Below are 22,215 nucleotides of genomic sequence, written 5' to 3' on the forward strand. Positions count from 1 at the left end.
AAAAACTTTCCACACACACCTACCAAACTCTCTCTACTCCTTTGGTGTGGTAAAGCAAAGGTTGTTTTGCTGTTTATATAGAAAATTCCTGGGAGACTCCCGGCATCAGGCTGTCCTGCCAGATGCTGAGGTGAGTTATCCCATTACCTTTTGAGAGAAAATTCGCTGGCTTCACTATATTTATCGTGGATTAACGGAGGTGATAAGCGCGGTATGGGATGGCCTCCCTTTATTACACATCCAAAGCCCAGCTGCGTAGGCTGCCAACACAGGGCCTGGGCTCGGCCGAGCGGCCGGCACGTGGCCGCTCCATGTCCCCGGGGAGCGCTGACAGGAGCGAGCACGGCATCGACAAATTCCTTAGCAAAATCTGTAAAAACTGCTTGGGCGTTTGAGTGGGGAATGATCAGAGCGTGGTAAATAAGATGGGTGAGAGTTCCTGGCAAATCTCCTGTCAATATGAAGAAAGTAGGGAAAAAAATGACAGAAAGTCAAAGAAAAAGACTGTGAATTTTACAAGTTACTAGACACCTGGCACCCCTACAGGCTTCGGGAGTGTGTCTTCCATCCATTTGTCTGGCTCCAACAGTGCCAAACAACCGGCTGCCACCAGCTCTCAATGTTTCCGCTGACCACAGTCACCACAAATCATTCTGCTCTAGTGCTTGACAGGGTGTAAGTTTAGGAGGGCATGGTTGAGTCAAACCTGAGATTAGCTACTCTAAGACTTGGAAGGAGTTATGTGAAAGTCCTTGTAAGACTGAAGAGATGGAAAGATGTAATTTTTCCAGTTCTGGAGCAACAATGTTTTCTTTTATAAATATGAAGTCAACATTGGGCCAGGAGTGCAGGAATTTATTGTTCCTGCAGTAAGTTACTTTCAAGTTTTGAAACAGTAGATAGCAAAAGGGAATAGGAGAGCACAGAAAATGGAAGATGATGGAAAAATACAAATTGTTTCAGGAGAACAGACAACCTGTTGTCTAGGCCTCTTTTTCTGTCATTGAATAAATAACCGAAAGCTCTATTTTGAAATTAAAAAGGACATTGGATAAACTGCAGCTGCTTTGAGAATGTTCCCTTGACACGACCAAACCAGCAAAAGGATCTCAATGTAAGAAAGCATTACTTTTACTATGACATACTTGTATAGCTTCCTAAAGGATAAAAAAAAAAGCAACATCTCCCATCATTGCAGTATACCACCAAGAGGAGGAAACAGAGAGCTGTGAATAGAATGGTCACAAACGACCAATCCAAAACCTGTCAGATAAATTTCCTGGCATATTGCATCAGTTCCAGATTTAACTGCTCAAACCACAAATCTCCAATCTCTTGTTCGGGGCTTTCCCAGCGCTACAGCTGATACTGCTGTAAAACTACAAACACTCAAACTTTCCTATTTTGGGAAGAAAATGTATGCTCATCTTTAGGTCTTCACAGGAATGGCTAATTAATGCTAGTCCGTTTCTCTGTCCGTTTCTCTCCTTCCTTCCTGCCCTCCAAGGAAGGTCTGATCACCCCTAGCCAGACACACGCTTAACCCAGATTTCCAACAGCAATGAAGGGGCTTTAGAGACGTAGCTGACAATAAAAACAGACAGTTGCAGGTCTATTAATACAGCTGCAGGGCACAGCACTCCACTCCTATACCAATCTTCCTCATTTTTTCCTCTTTTTTTTTCCTCTTTAGAGCCCTCCCCTGAACTCCTGCTGAACTGACTGCAACTAATCTACAACATGCAAATTATCTGGCAGCATGCATTGCCCTTTAATTACATGTTTGCGCTGAGACTTCTTTCCTCTTTCTACCAGAGTGAATAGTAAAGGCTAAGTGGTTATATAATGATCTTTAATGTATTTATACTGCATTTTCATCAAATAGAAACCCTGGACATAATCCTGTGCAATGTGCTCTATGCTATCCTGCTTGTGCAGGGAACTGAACAAGATGATCTACAAAGCTTCCGTCCAACCTTTATCATTTCATTAAATATAAATCTGAATATTTTTTTTAAACATGAAAGCACACACAGTCCCAAGGATATGCCTCAAAACTGTGCTCATATAATTTATTGCTAATATTGGGTTACAATAAATTAATAGTTTAAATATTCTTCAAAACTAGGATAATGATGTTCCTGACTTAGACAGCTCATCTGCTGCCTGTCAGTATATCTAAAATGCTGCAGCAAAGCAGGCCATTCCCTGCCTCAGCCCTTGCACATACTGGAACAAATGGAACCACTGCAGTCCTGTCACTGCTGTTGGTGGTCAGCAAAAACTGAAAGGTCCTCTAAAACAACTACAATCCAGCTAAGGACACTCTACACCAGCATGGCCAGAGGGGAGCTTTTTACACAGAGTAAAACTATATTGGTTAGGTCAAAAAAATAAGGCAACTAAAGATCAAACACTGCAGTCAGATATCTGAGTTTGCTGCTCTTACAGGTAATCATTATAAAATATTAATTATGGGATAAGTTATTTTCCTGACAACCTTTTTCTTTCAGTGCAGAGAATGGATTCTGGAGAATGCACCATGGGGTAAGGCAGAACACTGTGGCTATTTTTTAATTTGCTAGAGTAGTTAAAAATTATATGGGCGACAGTCTGAGAAGGAGTTTTAATCCAGGTAGCTGGAGAAAAGAACAGACATGGGAACAAGAAACAGCAAAACTGATCCAAGGAGAATAAATCACACAGTAAGTTTTCCTGGCAGCTATTGACTTTGTCTTAAGTTTGCTTTAGCCACGGCCATCCAGGTTATCACGTTCCATGTAGCAACTAATATTGACTAATATTAATAATAATAAAAAGGTGTCACTGGAGTCACTTCTATAAATAAAGATGGATAGATGGTTGGTGCTCATAGGAGTAATATCACAAACTAGATACTTGCCACTTACTGGTGAAACTGAGGAGATGAACACAGATTATCTCGACTTCAAGACAACTCTCTCGCTTAAGAGCACTATGGATTTGGCCTGGTGAAAAAGCTATGCCTAGAGATTACAAGCAGATTTAAGAGTGACTATATAAGGTGTAAAACATCCACTACATTCTTCATTTTTCAAATCCCTCACTTAACACACGCAGCTCCACTCGGTAGAAAGCAGCACACAGGGTTACAGAAACCATGCCTTGAAGAAGGCAGAAAGTGTTCTGAAAAAGTCCTGAGCATCTTAACTTCTATCAGGAGGAAAAAAAAAATCAAGGGAAGGCTTCCTCTCACCTCTAGACGGGGAATGCCATCCCTAGATATCACAAATGCCAAGGAATTATTCAAAGAGAGAATGAAGGGCTGCAAAAGAACCCTTGAGAAAAACTACTGGTTCTTAACCTTCAGAACATTATTTAAATATTGCACCGGGAAACAAGGCATAAGATCACTTTGGGGAAAATGAGATAAAAAGTAAAAAAAAGGCTGCTGATGAAAGAGAAAAACAAAACAAGTTTGGAAAGAAAACCAGAAGCTCATGAGGTCTATCTGCTGCCTAAGGCAGGATGAAGCATGCTTTGTTACCCCTGAAAGATATTTACCTAGCTTATTCTGTAAGATCACCATAAGTCACATCCTCCCAAATATTGAGTCTGCTGTTTCTTCTTACATTAGAAAGGTTTTATAATGTGCAACACATCATCAGTGTTTTTTAACACCTTGCTTTTAGCACAGTGCTTTTTAACAACAAGTTGTTATCAGTCTTTCTATTCACATCTCCCTTCAGACTTCTATAGACAACGTTGTTCCTTCTTTATAGTCCTTATTGGTTTTATTTCCTAGATCCATCACTGTCAAATTTAGTACATAACCCTCTTCATAAACGATCAGGTACCATCTTTAAACTTGCAATGAATTTCTCTCACTGCTTTGATATTTATTCAGTTGAAATACATTTCAGTCAGTGTTCCTCTCTGTTCTTCTTTTGCCATGGCTGCCTTTTAGCTTGCAAGCTCTTCCCTCCTAGCATCTGCATTTCTGCTTCTTACACAGTTTTCAGCCTGGTGGGCTAAACACGCCAGCCTCTGCAAGACTTTTCTCTGATGACCCCTGCCCTTGTCCTGCGTTCAGGCACTCCACAACCTGCCTGACCTTCTGAGGAGGTAAGCAGAGCTGTATGGAACATAACAAAGACGCAGAAAATGACATCAAGGATTTCTTAACCGCTCTTAAAGGATCTTGCCAGGTTTGCATGATCTCTCTTATTTTTGCCTTTCTAATAGGTGAGCTCTTTGCTTGAAGCAGAAATTCTCAGCAGGCATCCTAAACAAACACTGTTGCACTTTGAGTCTCTTAAACACCTGTATTTTGTTTATAAAAAACAACTAAACAATCAAAACCCCCAGGAGCTCTGCATATGGCAAACTTGGAGGATCTGATCCTAGAACAGCTGTTCTTAACACTTTAACCTGCTTAAATGTTTTAAGTTTGGTCAGATCTACTTTAAACAAACACTGCATTACAACTTCTTAATGTTAGTTAGTTTTATTTAAAGAAATATGAGACAATATACAAGCTTATCATGTTCTTGAGTTACACATTATGTCTGCCTTGGTTATGGGAATTAGATTTACTCAAATGCAAGGAAAATTTCAGAGCTTCACAAACAATGAACTGTACAGAACTGAATAATTTCAACACTTCAGGAATCTTGGGATAGATTTTACCTCACTGATACATGTGGCTTGGCTTTTTAGATATCTCTAGCACTGCTAACTGTATTACTGGAAGCTGTGGAATTGCTTGGGATTTCTCTGCCCAAGAGAGATTTTGAAGGCGGGGAGGGGGCAGGAATTCAGGCTATTTAATTTGTAATTGCCTCAGAAAACAATTCAATGGGGTGGAGTGCATCTTAAATCTCCTGACTGGGTCATCTTTTGTAGTACTCATCAGCACTTTAATAAATCTCCTCAGTGTTGTCTAATTTGAAAATCTCTCTTTGCCCATAATAAACTGCACACAGGTCATCATAACCATCTGCAAAGGTCTTGGGGTTTTGTAACCAAATGTACATTTCCAGCTATGTAGTTTTACAAATGATACTGTAAACTTCTGAAACGGTATCTGGACTTTATCCTTTATTGACATTAGATCTGCAATGTGGCAAAGTTGTTTGATGTGGCAGAAAAGTAATGAACAGAATCCTTGCATTTTCTTATGCAGAAAGAACAAGCAGTCCAGAAACAACTTGGTGGCTAGACATGGTTTTCCTCTGTCCTTTAGCAAGCATGTTTAATCAGTTCAAGAAATCTGCATCCTGATCCCCACAGCCAGTGAGAAGATGAGAGCATTCGAAGGCAGCCTCAAGTGGATTTCTTCGTAGGCCACAAAGGCCAAAAATGGGAAGAGAATCTCTTCTTATTCCCCTAAGGGCACAAATCAGTCTGCCAATGTATCCTTCTACCTATGTTTTTTGAAAACACTTTATGTATGAAGTGAAATGGACTATATATGATCTCCATATATATACATATATATATGGAGTATGGACTATATGATGGAGTGAAAAGGTGCAAAGGAGGTGAAGGCAGCCCACAGGACTAGAGCCAGAATGCAGCCTGTGTGCAAGGCTGGAGAGCGCTGGCTAAAGCACACTGCCCCTAACAGCGAGCTCAGCTCTGCAGGATCCAAGCATATCTCATGGGACAAACAAAAGCAGCAGGAGAACAAGTGCCAGGCTGCACATCTATTGTTCTCTAGTCCTTGTTAGGCTGTTGAACACCAGGACTGGAATTTGGGAGATCTGTGAGCTAGTCCTGGCTCTGCCTATACTGGGTGCTCCATTACATGCTCAAAATTTTCAGTTTTAAAGTTTGAGCTTTAAGAAAGGAAGGCCAGACTTGCAGAGGTGCTAGGTACTCACAGTGGCTGCAGTGGGAGTTCAGGCTTTTCAAACCCTCGGAAAAATAAAGCAGGAGATGTGTAAGGGTATCAGCCAAATCTACAGGACACTTGCTTTAAACTTGGTCTCTTCCACCTGACACAGTGCCTGCAGGTATGGCCTGACCATGCCTTTGGATACTCTGTCATTCTCTCTTGCCCCATGCCTTGATCTCTTTTTTGCCAACATTCCTACTTTTTCTACGAGCTTCTTCTCCTCATCCTGTGACAAAGCCAAATCATGTCTCTGTTCTCATTCACCACAACCTAAAGGCTCTCTATCCAGCCTGTACTTGTACAACTCAGGGCCTGTACTTTACCCTTGAGTCCTGGCCTCAGGTGCCCAGTGTCTTCTGCTGAACTCATCACAGGAGCTGGCAGTCCTAAGGGTTGGGATAACATTATCTTCTATCACACTGGAAGTGAATACACATTCATAGGCTTTTATGAAACAGAGATTCAAAAGCTTCTTCAAAGCACTGTTTTTTTCTACCACAATTACCACAAATCCTGAAATGCCAAGCTTCTCCCTTCCCCTCTATTTACCTAGGACTCCTTATGGACTCAACAGCATTGATACAGCAGCATTTTTTCCTAACTCATCAGTAATGTTAGCAGCTCTCAGCTGCTCCCCCCACAACAGCCACAGAAGTGGGTAATGCTGAGTCCTACCTCACAGAGCTGAGCTCCGTGCTCAAACTGCGAAGTGGGTTTCAGCCTGCATTAATGTAGTGTGTAAAACCACTCCGTTTATAACTTTGGCTTCTGTACTATATTCTTAATAAATTTGCTACACCAACAGCATAGCAATGAATCATGTTGGATATTAAGCATATAATAAGGAGAAATCCCTAAGGAGAAAGCAAACTGCATACTGCATTGGTTACGACAGTAACCAATAAACCAGAACACTGATTATAGTGTGCATGTGTTTGTATGCACACACATCCATGCCCTTTGTTTCCAGAACGGAAAAAAAGAAGGATATTATTCATTGTTATAAATGCACCTAACAGCTTCACCAGACTCTGCACTCCAATACAATTTCAATCAAGATCAGAACTCCTCCTGGTTTGATTGGGGAAGGGGTAAGAGACTCTGCATCCCCAACTCCATAGAATGAAGGACTTCAAGCAATCAAAATATAGGGTACTACAAGTAAATACCATAAATATAATGCTGCCTCTGATTTATTGTGCTCATCAGTCCACATCATTACTAACAAGAGTCGATTTTAGAGGTCTGTCACAAATCCATATGATAATGCCTTTTCATCCAAGAAACTATTAAAAGTTAGATTTTTATAATGACACATCACACAAAACTACATGCTTTATCTTCAGAAAATTATGTTTCCAATTCAGCCTAACTTCTGCTAGAGCAATCATTTAGGGTCCTAAATTAACTGGATTTAAAAAAAAAATCAAATCACACTACAGAAACTCAGATCATAGCAGAAGTGACTGATTATGAAACGTATTACAACAGAGGCACTCACTCACAGTGTTCCGCCACACACAAATACTCACAATAAATCCAAGCTTTTTGTAGTCTCGTGTATACATAGACTTGCGTTTCTCCATGTTGCCACTGCTGTTGTTAGGTTCAGATTCTGCATCAAATGCAATTCTTCGGAGTTCAAATATAATATCTCGTTGAGCCTAAGTTAAAATAAATTTTAAATGGTTAAAATAACACCCTTCCCATTTTGAACAGCAAGACAAGGCCAGAATGGTTGTTTCAAATGCTGCATTTCCTCCACTGCTCAACTTTTACCTAAATTTCTAACTTAGATAGATAGTCAGCAAGAATGACTTGGGGCTCCCATTTTCCAAAGTCTTCAGGTTTGTGGGGTTCATAAGCAGATGCTCAAGGGCTGACTTCCAGAAGCTGGACAAGTTAAGAAGGCCACTAACTGCACACTTAATTTCTACCACAAGCACAAAAACACAGAAGCCAGGGGATGACACACATTTCAAATTAAGCCAGTGTTGAAGCACTTCACTGGCTTAAATCAAAAGGCTCAACACTCTTCCTTCCTCTCGATCCCTGTACATTTTTGCTGTGATGAGAATGGGCAGCAGTCCTTAGTTAAAGCGTTTAGAGAATTGTGTGTTAATTTGTGTGCAACAAATAGTATTAAAGCTACTGTTCAAACATAGAATAAATATAATAAAACGAACAACATATATAGGCTGACAGCAATAAAAAGGAGCTTGATTATAATACAAATTAACTGCAACTCTGGTATGCTGCATTTAAGCATTCTCTATACTCTACAGAATATATAAAATTACTCTATAGAAGTAATTTTAGGAAGAATTATACGACTCTGTTGGTTCTGAAAAGTATCCAAAGCTAATATATGCTTGGCTGCTGCTTACAGAGTTTTAGCTCAGAATGACACCAAATGCAATTGATGGAAATACATGCTAAGGAGAAAGATCTGTCTATTTTGATGTTGCACTTACGCACAAGGGATAAAACAGCCCGTTCAACATCATCTTCTAACAATCAGAAAACACAGACTAGCTCCAGACCCGCTAAAGAAGTGTGTAAGTATTCCTGGTAGTGTCTTTTCCTTCCTGAAGAGCTTTAAGCATAACAATGAGTGATTTGTCCTACCTCTTGCTCTGATCAGATCACGACAGATGCTCACCTGATCCTGTGGATCCATTTTTGTCATCATTCTGTCTTCCAGAAGGTTAAATGTAAGTACTTGCAGAACATAAAGCTGGTGGGCCATTTCATTATTGATGTCTCTCTGTGCCCTGATAACATGCTGCAAAAGGAAGATCACCTCAGATGAATGCCATTATACCAGAAATTCCCATCAGGAGGGTTCGGGCATTTCCACTGCTGTGTGTATGCATCTGATACACAATGGCATGTGCAGACTCCAGAAAAAAAAAATTAAAGCAAGACTAATGACAGTGTTGTAGGTATATAGGTGATCTATGGGCTGCATTAAGAAACTTTCTAAAGGACAGGGCTGAATAACACACTGAAGCTTTCTCCTTCTAGCCACTAGATAGAGCAGGTAGTGACAAAAAATAAGGGGCAAGGCAGTCAGGAAAATGCAAGTCCTTATTAAGAACATTAGAGCTTCATATTAAAAAATGGGCAAATAGAGCCCAAGGTAGCTGTCTGAGTAAGAGTATTCAAGCTGCCAACACAACTGGCTGATGCAGTGACTGTAACAAGGCTACTGCAGGAGTCAACACCACATCACAGTCCAACCTCCGCCAGACTGTTTCATTTTACACAAGGAGAATGACTTAGAAATACATTGGAATCCAGTGCCCTGTACATTCAACCCAGAACTACCTAGCCAGGTAAAAAACAAACATCAAATTGATGGATAATACTAAATCTCTGGTTTGCCCCCAAATACTAAGGAATTGTATAGGGGAAACAGACACAGACCATCAAACACTGCTGTGCCTATGTAAGGAAAGTCACTGGGTAAGAGAGAGATAATAACTGATATAGTACAGCTCCAAGGGAGAAAGAATCTCTCTCCCAAAAGACACTGGAGCTGTCTATCAGGGTAAATGGACACCTCAGAATGTTATCCATATACTGAACATTTTATGCTTATACTGAACTTTTATGAACACAACCAGTGCAAAGATATAGCTTCTGAAGTAGAAGTTCCCCTTTTTGTACACTGACCTTTGAAAGGGTGTTTGTGAGAAGATGAGCAAGATATATATCTATCTATATATAGATATAGATATAAAGGAAACATTGGTATGTCGTAACAGATACTAAACTTGTCCCTTTTTGAAGAGCCCTTTCCTTTGAAGATCTAATCTAGTCTGAGGTCAAAGGCAAAATCTATGTTACTTTTCAGAATAGAAGAAGCAAGTTTTTTACTACATTCATTAATTTCACGGTTCCTTTGTACAATTCTACACTACATATATTACATGCAACCCAATACCAAGGCATTTAGTATCATCTTTAGAACCAAAAACACTGTAGTTCATTTTGCTAGACCTGAAGACCTGGGCAGTTTGGTTGGCTTTCATCATGTCCAAACCCTAACACAGCGGATTTACCATAAATTTCTCAGACCTTTCTTAGACTACAGACATACTCCACTGGAAGAAAGCATCTAAGGTATTCTTCTATTCAGCATTATTTTACAAGAAGAAATGATAATATAGTTATCTGGGAAAAATATCATAATAATAAGTTTTGAATTTATTCAATAAGCAAGCCTTTATCCTGTACATCATAAGCTTCAAAACATAATGAAATTCCAAAAAAAAAAATACCCTACTCATAGTAAAACTTGAGTCAGCTTTTTTTCTCTCCTAATGAAAAATAATTGTGAAAATGGTATACTTACAGTTAAGATGATGAGACGAAGCTGTTTTTGTGCCAAAATGTTTGCCATTTCCTGTTTTGATTAAAATAATAATAAATTACCCAGAGGTAGATATTTTAATGCCATATTTAAAATAACACTGAATTTAAAAGGCTAGAGTCTTAAGTTTCTGCAATATTATACAGATATGAAACAGTATGTCAGCTATATATGTGCTATTTTAACTTTAGTGTCACAAACTCAGATTAATATGAGAAAAAGGCAAAGAAAGTGAGAAATGTATCATGAGCTGCAGAGTTTGGTGATCCCAAAATCACAATGAAACACTTCAATTAGAAAAAAAATAACGGAAGGAAAGAGATAGGGATAGGGGTAGGGAAAGGGAAAGGGGAAAAGGGAAAAAGGAAAACCTCACAGGAGGAAAGGGAAAAAAAAGTGCTTCAAATACACCAGCCAGGACTTTTAAAATAAAATTACACTGAACATAAACACATTAATATTTCAACTATTTTAAAGTCTAATGCCTTAACTTTGAGCCAACAAATGAGCCTACAATTCACTAGTGTTTCACCACAGCAAGTAACACTTTTCCCTGTGTTTTGGTAGCAGTATTAATGTTGGTTGGCTAATTCTGTCTTCTCTTTCCAGGCCTCAATGCAAAGCCAGCAACAACCACGACATGTTTCTGCTTTTGTTCCTCACCATCTCGCCTGCAGCCAACTGCGCTGCGCTGCACAGGCTGGGATGCTCTATCCTGCTCTGCGGTAGAGCCCAGTGGCCTCGACCAGGCCTGCACTGCAGATCCCGCTTTTAAGAACCGTGATCTTTTCCATTTACACAGAAATGTGTGCACATATGCAGACACATGCTAGCATTTGCATCAATTACATAACACACACACACACAAAACATGCAACTATTTTTAGGCCCCTGTTTTCAAAACACGGAATTGAATCATCCAAATATTTTGGTAAAATACTGCCATTTAAGCACTGCTGAAGCCACGAGGAGCTGCATTACTGAAGCCAGGCTGCAGAAGCAATGCCACTGGAGCCATGCTAGGATGACAACTTGCTTGCACAGAGAAATGATTCAGCTTGGAGACAGGAGGCAACCACGAGCGTTGACTGTTTCCCTTCCACCAGATGAGCGGAGAGGGGATAAACCAGAAAGGGAGAGCCAAACATAGGAGAAACTTGACTTCTGTTTCCAAGCCTTTGCTGGCAGGGCAGGCTGAGGAATGGGTGACAACAAGAGTCCCTCCGTCTGGTCAAGGCTCAGCTGAGCTGCAGGGGGAGTGCCAGGCACACGATGACGCTCTTCACGTGAGGGAGAACGGGGCGGCCTTGTCTGAGCGCAGGCACCGCCGCGCAGCAGCGGGAGGAGCACTCAAGGCACAGAACTTATCTTGTATGTTGAGGAGGATAATCAAATTGGCACTTGGTTCTTATACCTGGACACTAAACACCTGTTACTAGGAAATCTTTTTTGGTCCCCAAAAAGACCAAACATGATAGGAAGTACAAGCGTTCACAAAACCTATTCCGTTAATGCTTGGGAGGGATGGGGTGGGGATGGTCAACTTTTGTCTTCAAGACATCCATGCAGCCATTAGCAGCCCCTGAGCTGCCTCTTCTAAAGTAAGGATTGTAATAACTGATATGAACAAGAAATAGCTGACAAAATTTTCCACCTCATTTTCCATAGCAACATCTCTCTGCAAAAAAATAGACAATTGCCAAAAAAATCAAAGTGCTTCAAACATACACAGAATCATTTCCTTGCTCAAATTCTCGGCTCTTTTCTGATACATAAAGCCTATTTTTTTTTCTTTCTTTCTTTTTAAGTAATCAAGGTCTTTCTGGATGATTTGAGCCTTGACAGTGGCAGAGGAAGCAAAGCAAGCAATGAATTCTCATTAAAAAAAGAAAACACAGAGAAAGCAGAGCAGGAAGAGGCACAGTGCAGCATCAATTTAAATCCCTTACTTAACTGGAGTGCCAGCACCCACATTGCGCTGGATCCCCCTAGCACAGTAACAGAGAGGGTATCAAAGCTCCTAGAGTCACAGGGCCTTGGGCCCACAACTCGCCATGCTGGTTGGCACGATGGTGGGCAGATGTTGCTCTTGTGTTCTGCCTGGGACGCACTCTTTTGCGCAAATACGTGCGCTCGATAACGCCCTGTGCTGTGTCTTAGATAACCACAGCAGGTCACAGTGTCTACAAAATACAGCTTTACTTCCTGGGAAGACCCTAGGGCGCCATCATCCTCTGGAGCTTGAGCTCCTGTCTGCTGCTCTAAGTCTTATCTACGCCTGAGGTCACCCCTCAACTTTTGATATGGATCAAACACTTTGCAGTTGCTCCAAATGAGGACACAGTTTTTGCAACAACTCAAGATAATACAACTATTTACAAATGTAAAAAACAAAATCTTTGGTTTTCTTGCAAACACGTATCACAGGTTGATGTCAAAATTGAAAAAGCCTGCAGTTTCCAATCCAATTTTTCCTCATTAAGGCCCTTCCTCCCTTAATAACTAAGAAATATACTGGAGGAAGAAGGAAAAAATAAGACAGAAAAAGAGGTCTATTTGAAAGTAAACCATGTTTTTTAGTTTGTCTATAGAATCTTATAGAATTTTTTTTGTGAAAAAGAATGACCCATTGGGTTTTTGGTGGTTAAATCAGTGCGAACATTTAAAAAAAATCTAAATAAATCTAAGTAAAGTCTTAGTCTGAACTAATTAGCAACTTCCAGTGAATTTGTTCAGGACACTAGCAATATGTCACCACAAGAATTATTAACACTGTTTCTAGAGATTGGAATGTTAAGTAAATAAATGACTAAGTCTGGTCTGACACAGACTAATGATGTTATGAACATGTATAAAATTGCCCTTTCTCATAATACATCATGTCCTATTCTCATTTAATAGCAATTAGTAACCTTGAATATTTCCTTTTGAGAAGATTTCTGATCTCTGGCATTAGGTTAATTTATATGTTACACTATGATGGTTTAAAATGTTTACATGGCAAAATATTCCCATAAAAATACACACACTTTTTTATTTAGAAATTGGAGTCGGGGGGCAGAAATGATTTATCAAAAAAACAGTCTGGCTTTACAGGCTGTGCTGGCAAGGAGTTCAGTACAATAAATGCCACAGCCAGCCACAGTCAAGAGAGTTCATGCGAGGTTACACTGAACCATAAAAACACAGCAGAATGCTTAAGCTCTGCTAACACTGCTGCAAAATGGAGATATCTCCATTGAGGTTAATGATATTACACCAGTCTGAAACAAAGTGCAACCAGAAGCAGAATCACTGTCATTTTGATATAACAGCAGAAAAAGAGTGAAGGGAGCAATTACAGGTATGAACATGACTGCTACACTTTTTCTGCAGATATATAGTTTTACAATCAAACCCAACAACTTACCTGCCTCTTGTCATCCGGTGCTTTAAGGAAAAGTGCATTTATTACAGCAATGGTATACGTCTGGATTTCTTGATCTGTCCTGCTCAGAACAAAATGATAAAGAAGCAAGATAAAAGTGTATGTATGCAAGCTGTACAAACCACTCTAGTTGCCTTAAACCTGAGGTGACAAACAAGTTGCAGCTGCAAGTGCAGGGACTGTTTGCACTTAATGTTAGCTATGTCAAGGTTAGGGAATTAGTCAAAACTAAGCATCAAGGTTATATTTCTATGATTTAGAAGACAGAGAGAAGGCTCCACAGGGAGATTCGACAGGAAAGGTGGAATGACTCAGTCCCTAGCAGTACCCTCGGCCCTCTGCTGACTACAGCAAGATCAGAGACCACTAGCTTATGCCAGATGCTCAGCAGCTGAAGGCAGGGGAGGGCAATTTTCTCTAAGTGCTCTGCAGATGAACATGTCTGCATAAAAAGCATTTTAGACATTGTAAAATTCCTCAGCCGTGAGGCAAGCACAACTACTTTACAAAACACTGCTCTGTTACAAGAGGCAGCTTCCTTTCACGCATGTTAACAGCAGCACATTACTGTTCAAACAAACAAAAGAAAACACCACACACACACAAAACAAACAAACAATAACAGAAAAAAAAACCAGCAACTTTGAGCAACCTCAGAAATCTGGCTACTGGTCACTCTGCAAAGATTAGGGATGTGAAAGGCAGCCAGAATGTTGCTAGTCTTTATGCCATTCTTATTTTAAATATTATGCTTATTTGGGGGAAAAAACCCACCGCATGAGTTGCAATTGAAGACACTCACCCTTGGAGATGTGGGATTAACTGCCCAATGGTGATCTCCTGTGCCACCTTCTGGTACAGGTCATGGCTATTGAGCACCATCGATTCCAGGATTGCTAGTGACCGTTGCAAGATAGAGATGTCCGAAGCAAATTTGTTCACATAGCTTGCTATCTACAAATTTAAACATTTGGAGAATTTACATCTTGTTACGAGAATGGGGAAAGGGTGGAGAGAGGAAACTGTGGAGATGACACAGAAAGGCACTAGAAAAGAGGTCATTCTGTGCCTGGCTCAGGTATCAGCGAATACCTGAAAATAAACCAACAACCTGGCTGCGTATTCCTTCAAAGGACACGGTGGCAGATGCTTCAGCTGGCTTGAATCAGTGTAAAATTATATTAATATTTATACCACCAAAATACGTGCTTCAACTTTAAGTTCCTGTGCACAAGATAAATTAACACGAAAGAGCGACGAAGTTTATATTTCCAGGTTACAAATTATAACTCAGTTGATAATCAATTATCAGTACAACCGGCTCTGCAACTCTTCGGAGAGTCGAGGCTGTCTTTCTAGCTGTTCCTTTATTTGCAAAGCTTTGCTTTTCCTGAAAGCCCCCCTGAACAAATGGCTCTCTAAGTGAAACCAGGGCTGCAGAGAGCTTTTGCAGCACGGCAGCGGGATGCACGCTCAGCTCTGCTGCACCAACACAGCTGTACAAGCCCCGCAGCCTGTTGCCCCTTCTCCCAGAGAGAAGCCTGGCTTCTGCAGATGGAGGAACCGCCGGTGTCATCCTTGAAGAAATTAATATCAGCACATGTGAGCACAACATCCCCTGAAGAAGCAGAAACAAATATCCTGTAGACTGATATTTTCTCTTTGCATGCAAGTAACTAACTGTAACTACAGACACTCTCTCTCAAATCTATTTGGTGCATTCTTTCTAAAAGACGCCAAGTTTGTGCCTTTGCTAAGCAGTCATGCCGCAAGCTACTGATGTGAGTACACTGTTTCTGACACCACCGGAAGTTCACTTGGAAACTTTTTGCCTCTTGGGGGAAAAAAGTCATGCCCTATGCTTGGAAAAGCTGCCTAGCTGACTGCAAAATTCACAGTTAAATATTAGCATGTGCCCAGAGACATTATTTTGCACTATTTGTGACATTCTGAATAGTGCTGAAACAGTAGAACACCTTTTTTTTTGTAACTTTGGCTGGAGACTATGAGGCAAGAGGGAAAGATTTATCCTCTAATTTATTGCATTGCTGTCGCTTCTTCTGCTACTCATTTTGCATTACCACAATAAGAACATGCTATACTGAATATAACAGGCTGGCTTTACAGAGAAATAAAGAATAAATCATGTACAAATGGAAAATAGGAGGAGAGGAGCAACTCAGCCTTTTTCACTCTGGGCCTTCAAACTCTGTTGCCTGCAAGTCCTGACCACAAATAACGTTTACATCAGGATGCCATGCACACTGTACTGTTCTAAGTGATAAGCTCTTAGCAGCATTGGGCTGCCCTACCTCTTTTAATGATAATGCAGATGTTTTTGATGCCCTGCTGTCAGGGCTGCCAGATGTCCAGATGTGCCACAATATGGACAGCACAGAGCACCTACACACTGCTCACGCCCTGAGCCAAACGCTCTCCAGGTGCCTTCCAGCCACCAGGCAGGCACGGACGGGCTGTGCACAAGAATGCTGCATGTCTAGAGCGTGTCCTTCATCATCGGACTACTCTTATTATCCTCTTTAGGAGCACCAACAGGTGTGATTTGGACTTTGTGCAGCACAAATACTTCACTTTTACCATAATTTCCTTCCCTCCTTGCCGCTAATATAAATGTTTCACTGAAATATAATATATTCCTACCAGGAATTATCCTCACTAAGGATAAATCACTTGCCCAGCAAAACACTTGTAACTTTAAGCACTTGCACTGCGCATATATGGCCACATACGACAAAAGTGGCTGGATGCTAAACTCCCTGCCATTTTTGAAGTCTTTATAGGTCTTTCGTCAGTGCTGTGCTCAAACAAGACCTATGTAGAGTAAAGGCACACAGAAAACATGTAGAAAACTAAACCAGATCTTCCAGGCTCCCTTCCTCTCAGGCATCACCCCAAGTACAGGGAAAAATAAAACAAAACAAAAACACAGAAGGGAAAAAAAAATGAAAAACAGTGAAAGAAACAGATTTGATCTTGAACCATGCTATTCATTAGTCATTCACCTGGAACACTTTGTTGTCATGTTGCATTTTGTAAAGGCATACAAAAAAAATTGATGCACTGTTGCTCTCTGTGAAGTCCTTTTGCATAGTAAACTTTTCAAGTGAATCTTATTTTTAAGTGAGGATCTAGTGACAGCTTTGAGAGAGATTTTCCCTGCTGCCACCCCCTTCTCTTGCACAGCAAATTTTAGAAGGCAGAGTAAACAATATATCAAGGTTGAGAGTCTGCATTAGTTACGAAACAGCAATTATATAAATAATGCCAAGATGTTTTTAAATGTCTCAACCAATGTTACACCTTTACCTCTCTCCTCCTTTATCTTTCCTCCTGCAAAAACTACAGATTACCTATTTTATTCTGAAGCCTGATTACCCCAACATTTTCTAAGAACTGACCATTCAAAGCCTTTAAGAATCTATGACAGCTCAGCCTAAAAAAACTTCATTGTCAAAAGAAAAAGCTATTGATAGGATCCTGCATATCATAAGAATATGTATATCATATCTGTTTGAGAGGAAAAAAAAATCAACAAACTCCCCACTCCAATTTGGCTGCCATTCAACATGAAGGAAAACTTGCAGGGCAGAAGCACTTCCAGCAGGACTGTGGAGTTGCCCTTCCGTCAGCAGACACTTTTCAGCTCCCTTATCCAGCCTGCCAGCAACCTGAGTCAGCCCAGCAGCAACCTCAAAAAAGGCCTGCCAAAAGCTACAGCAAGAGTAGCAAGAGATGGAAAAGCCACAGCTTCGTATCAGAGGGGTACAGTCCGAACATCCTTCATGACTTTCCATTAGGTTCATCCCTTGCCTGCACAGAGCCCCCATGAAGATGTATTTTTGACATTCTTTCTTCTTCTGTTTCCTTTCCCATTCCTCCTCTTGATCGATTTCTGGTCCACTACTTAGTTTCTTTAAATTTTAAGCTTTTCAAGCTCACTTACTCTGATACTTGCTGAGGTATTTTTTTTTCCTTATTTTTTAAGCAGACAGGCAATGCATGTTGACAGCGTTGGGCAACAATAACTTGAGTCACCAAAGCAGACCGAATTCAACTGATTTTTGCAAGTATCTTAAACTTATCATTTGCTAGAATAACCTGTTAACATGTTCTGTGCTTGACCTTGTATCTCATGAAGTCAGTTAAAAACAGATTTATTATTTTCCTTGCCACAAAAAGATAAAAAGTATTCATTATTTACCCACCAGCCTTCAAAACAGGACATCAGCACTTCCACAACAAAAGCCTTAGCTAATATCATGGTACACTGGTAGAAATCACTGCCAAAGGAGGCTGCAGAAACCAAAACTATGAACCGGCTCAGAGAGAAACTAGGTGAATTCACAGAAGATGTGTCCACTGGTGGCTCTTTACTTCTTTTTAAGTCAGAAAATCCTTCAACAAGTGCTGGAACTTTAAAGAGATCATTTGGCACGTATTGTTCTTCACATGCTTTTCCTAAATGTTTGCTCCCAGACACTGCTGGAAGCAGGATACACCACTAACTGAACCTGTCATCTGATCTAACACTGAAGCTGTATATAATTTTTTTCTTATAAATAACATGTTTAATAACCAAAATTGATTTTTTAAATTTAATTCTCTTTTCAATTTTTTCCCACTTCTGACAAAAGTACATTTGTTCTTTTGTTTGATTCTAGCAATTTTCTAACCAATTTTACATTAAAAGTCTCCAACACATTTTGTTGAAAAGCAGTAAAATTTTTTCCACCGGATATACCAGTCCTATCATTGTTCCTTCCATCATTTTACAAAAGTAACTTTAGTAATCTTTAGGGATTATATATATGCACTTTAACATAAGCTACATTCTGACTTTAATCTGGTTTTAAAACTCTGTGTAAAGAGACTTCTGGCAAATTAAAAGCCTCTGATTTCAACATGTTACTGTTTAAGATGACAATAAATGAAAAGCAACAAGAACTTTATTCTTAAATCTGCTATATCTCTGCCTTTAAAGAGCACTTCTGAGCAATAGGCTTCTGCATCTGTGTATTTCCCTGTACGTGTGAAAAGAAAACAGAATGTTGCAAATGATGGAAATACTGTTTTGAAACAACAGTCCTCAACAGCAAGAATTCAGGGCTGCAATGTTCAACTTCATAAAACTCAGTGGATTTCAGATTAATAACTTTGAATTGTAAACTAACTCATGTCTTGTCCTATCATATCCTCAGAGAAAACATTTGTTTCAAGAAATGTGGTACTACTTATTTGAGTGTGCATTAAATCAAAATACTCATTTTTGCTTTAACTGCATGGTATGTGCACAAGGAGACCACATGGTAATCCAGCAAGCAACTTCTCGTGTAAAAAGCCTCATACAACAGGGCTGATCCCATTACACCTCCATTGGCTACAGTACAAGTTGGGCCAGATCCTGCAATTAAAAATATTTACAATTTGAAATAGCACTTTTTACCCAATTCCTTGTACCTCTTCTGACCAATGAATGACTTGAATAAAATAAATATAACATTCCTGGAAAAGAAAAAACACCTCACAATATAGCCATGTATAAGCACACCAGTATAAAACACAGCATTGGTTACAAATTTACCTTTTTAATGAATGCCACAGAGAATGTATCCCAGGATACAATCCCATGATCCATCAGCTCAACAAATGCAGTCAGTGTAAAGGACAACATATCTCCAAAGCTGCAAGAGACAGGAGTCGTGACACGTTACCAGCAATGCAGCAGGGCAACGACTCAGGGCAGAAAGCAGCAGGAAGCTTTTGGAAAGGCAGGAAAAGGAAGCCAAATACGGACTAGGAGGTAGCAGCAGAGCAACAGAGCAGTGCAACGAGCAGACTCCTGGGTAATGGATGCCAAGGACAGTCATCTGAAAGAAAGCAATTTTGTAAGAGAACTAATTCCCAGGACACCCCCTCATGCAACTCGAGGAAATCAGACACTCCAAATTCAACTGCTCTACTTAATTCAGATTAGTAGAAAATTAGTTGATTGTTTATTCCTTCCCCTACAAAGAAGCAAATATATTTTAAGAATGGACCAGAAAAGAGAGATTTCACATGGAGCATCTATTTTCTTATACATATACATACATATATATATATATATGTATATACAGGTTATCTACAGGTAATGATGTAATCATAATAAATAGAGTCCCAGCCGTTTAACCAAGCCTGCAGCTCAAGTTGCTTTGGGTTTGCAGGTTGCTACACGGTACAGTTAACAGCAAAGCTGAGTTCAGTGCACCTCCATATTAGGCCAACTGTGCTCAAAACTGGTTTAAATTCAACACAGGTACTATGGTCTAAATTGACTGCAGAAGAATTTTCTACGTTAAATCTGTCTTTAACTAGCCTAATTTCTATATATAGTCATGGTACTAAACAGTCAGCAACCGTACTGACTTCAATGGAGCCATTCAAAGGGGCAACTAGTGGAAGGAAAGCGCAGTGCACAGAGCCCTGAAGGAGGCAGCGCGTTACCTCTGAGGACACGCCACAAGGCCTGCAAGACACTCTGCCACCAGGCCATTAGCGAGCGTGAGCATGCCATCAATCTAAACGGCATGAATAGCCCCACCGATTTTAATGCAACAGCTTACCCAACTAAGGCTAAACTGAAAGAGCTCTGCCAGACTGGAACTATAATGCTCAGCATGTTGAAAAACCGACTGTAACACTACAACTGTAGTTAAAACGATTATGAATGCTAGAGCTTTTTGGGTAATTTGAGCCCCTACAATCCTGCATCAGCCCAACACAAATAAATTAAAGCCCCATCAAATGAGCAGCATTTCCTATGGTACAGGGAAAAGGGGCTGAAAACCAGTTAATGGTTAGTGGATTTGATTTAATCTTTCATAAAAGATGCAACTCATCATCCAAAAAAGTTGCTTAGGGACCCTGTCCTTTAAGGCAGCTCATCCTCACTGTGACTCCATAGAAGCCCTCCACTAAGACTGAACTTTGCAGGGGAGTAAGGAAAGGGAGGGAGAGAAGGACCTCCAGCAGTAAGTAAGGGTGTCTCCAGGATCTTTGGTTATTTATGACAAAACGAAAAGACTATACAAAAAGGCAAAAAAGAAAAACACAAGGTCTTAAAAGAATTCTACCTACCTAATTATAAAAGGAATACATATAAAAGTAAACACATGATCTGGGAAGTTTTTTTTTGGAGGGGGTTGTTTGTTTGTTTATTTGTTTAATACTACAAATCTTTTAGGAATTGAAGCAGATTTTTTAAAGTCATCGTGGGCATTCCAGAGAAGCCAGGATTTCATAACAAGAAGACAATGACACTCTGCAGGCCATGTATCAGCTCCACGCCTCTGACTCGCCCCAAGGCGTTTCTTTCAAATCCGATGGTGATTTACAAATGCCCAAAGAAAGAACTTCCCAGAGAAAAGTTCTTTTCTTTCCTAAAAGCTTGTACAAATTTCCCATGTTTCTTCATGCAAGAATCCTCCCTGAATATACAGAATTCTGTTGTTTTATGAAGCTATACCAAATCAAATCCAAAACAAATGAGAAAAAAAAATATAGAAAAAAAAGGTTCATACGGACTGGAAAGGGAGATAACAATGTCTCTTCGGTATTAATTTAATCTGGGAGAGATAAATTAAAAATCAAGATAAGAGATAAAACAATTTATATATTGTTTTAAAATTCAGATAACGTGTATTTACGACATAAATTCTCTTCTAAAGACTAACTGCAAATGAAAGCTGATGCCACAACGGGCACAGATTAGCAGCATTACTCAAACTATGCGAAACCTGCCTGCGGATGGTCTCCTTCAGAGAAAGGCGACCTTAATCCAGTCTAGTTTCACTCCTTTACATTCGACAGCCTCCTTTGCTCCTCTCGGGAAAAGCACGGATAAACCCAGCCCATTAACCCGGCCTCCTCCACGCCGTAGCAGGGGAGACCGGGTTAAGAGGGCTGGCGTTAGCCCTTAAGCCTGGTTCTGGGCCCCGGGACGATGCCGCAGGAGGTGGCGGTCCCTCCCGGCCCGGGCGGCCCCGGCAGGTGTCACTCCTGCACTCGGGCGGCTCCGCTCCAGAGCTCGTGTAACAGCACGGACGCGGAGGCACGCGCAAACACAGGTATTTCCTTTTGATATTTATATCTGTAGATTCACGCACACCGTTTCACGTGTGCATATGCAGTAGCACTGCAAAAGTCAAGCCTAAAGCCTTAGGAAAAGCCCAGCCTGAGATGAAAGCAATCTCCAGGGTAACTAGCAAGATAAGGATTCATGGCTTTGTGGAGGAAAAGGGTAATCTTGATTTTTTTTAAACCCACAGAGATAGGTAGCAATAGAATTATACTTCCAAGCATTTCATTTTAATGCACACAGGCACACTTATATCATTAGAAGTGGCAGGCAGATGAGATCCTAGGAATTTCAGGGGAATCAAAGCTTATTCATAAAAGTAATAATCTTAGAAAATAAGTGGCAAGTGCTGTTCTACTCAAAACCTCAGTGAATATTTTAGTCATATGAAAAGT

General features: G+C 40.3%; 1 protein-coding gene across 3 annotated transcripts in view; it reads right to left on the bottom strand.

Annotated features, from left to right (window-relative positions):
* Window positions 1–22,215, bottom strand: part of ELMO1 (engulfment and cell motility 1) — a 242,464-nt gene that overhangs the window by 165,762 nt on the left and 54,487 nt on the right. For all 3 annotated transcript variants that reach the window (XM_088521092.1, XM_088521091.1, XM_088521090.1), the window contains 6 exons: window positions 19,286–19,385; window positions 14,486–14,637; window positions 13,666–13,744; window positions 10,239–10,289; window positions 8,541–8,663; window positions 7,411–7,542 (listed from right to left, as the gene is read on the bottom strand). In XM_088521092.1, the coding sequence (XP_088377218.1) occupies window positions 7,411–7,542; window positions 8,541–8,663; window positions 10,239–10,289; window positions 13,666–13,744; window positions 14,486–14,637; window positions 19,286–19,385 (637 nt within the window). The remainder of the gene's footprint in view (window positions 1–7,410; window positions 7,543–8,540; window positions 8,664–10,238; window positions 10,290–13,665; window positions 13,745–14,485; window positions 14,638–19,285; window positions 19,386–22,215) is intronic.

Source organism: Tinamus guttatus, unplaced genomic scaffold (assembly GCF_059628265.1).
Source record: "Tinamus guttatus ecotype Peru unplaced genomic scaffold, ASM5962826v1 Tinamus_guttatus_pri_ptg000115l, whole genome shotgun sequence".
NCBI classification, from domain to species: domain Eukaryota; kingdom Metazoa; phylum Chordata; class Aves; order Tinamiformes; family Tinamidae; genus Tinamus; species Tinamus guttatus.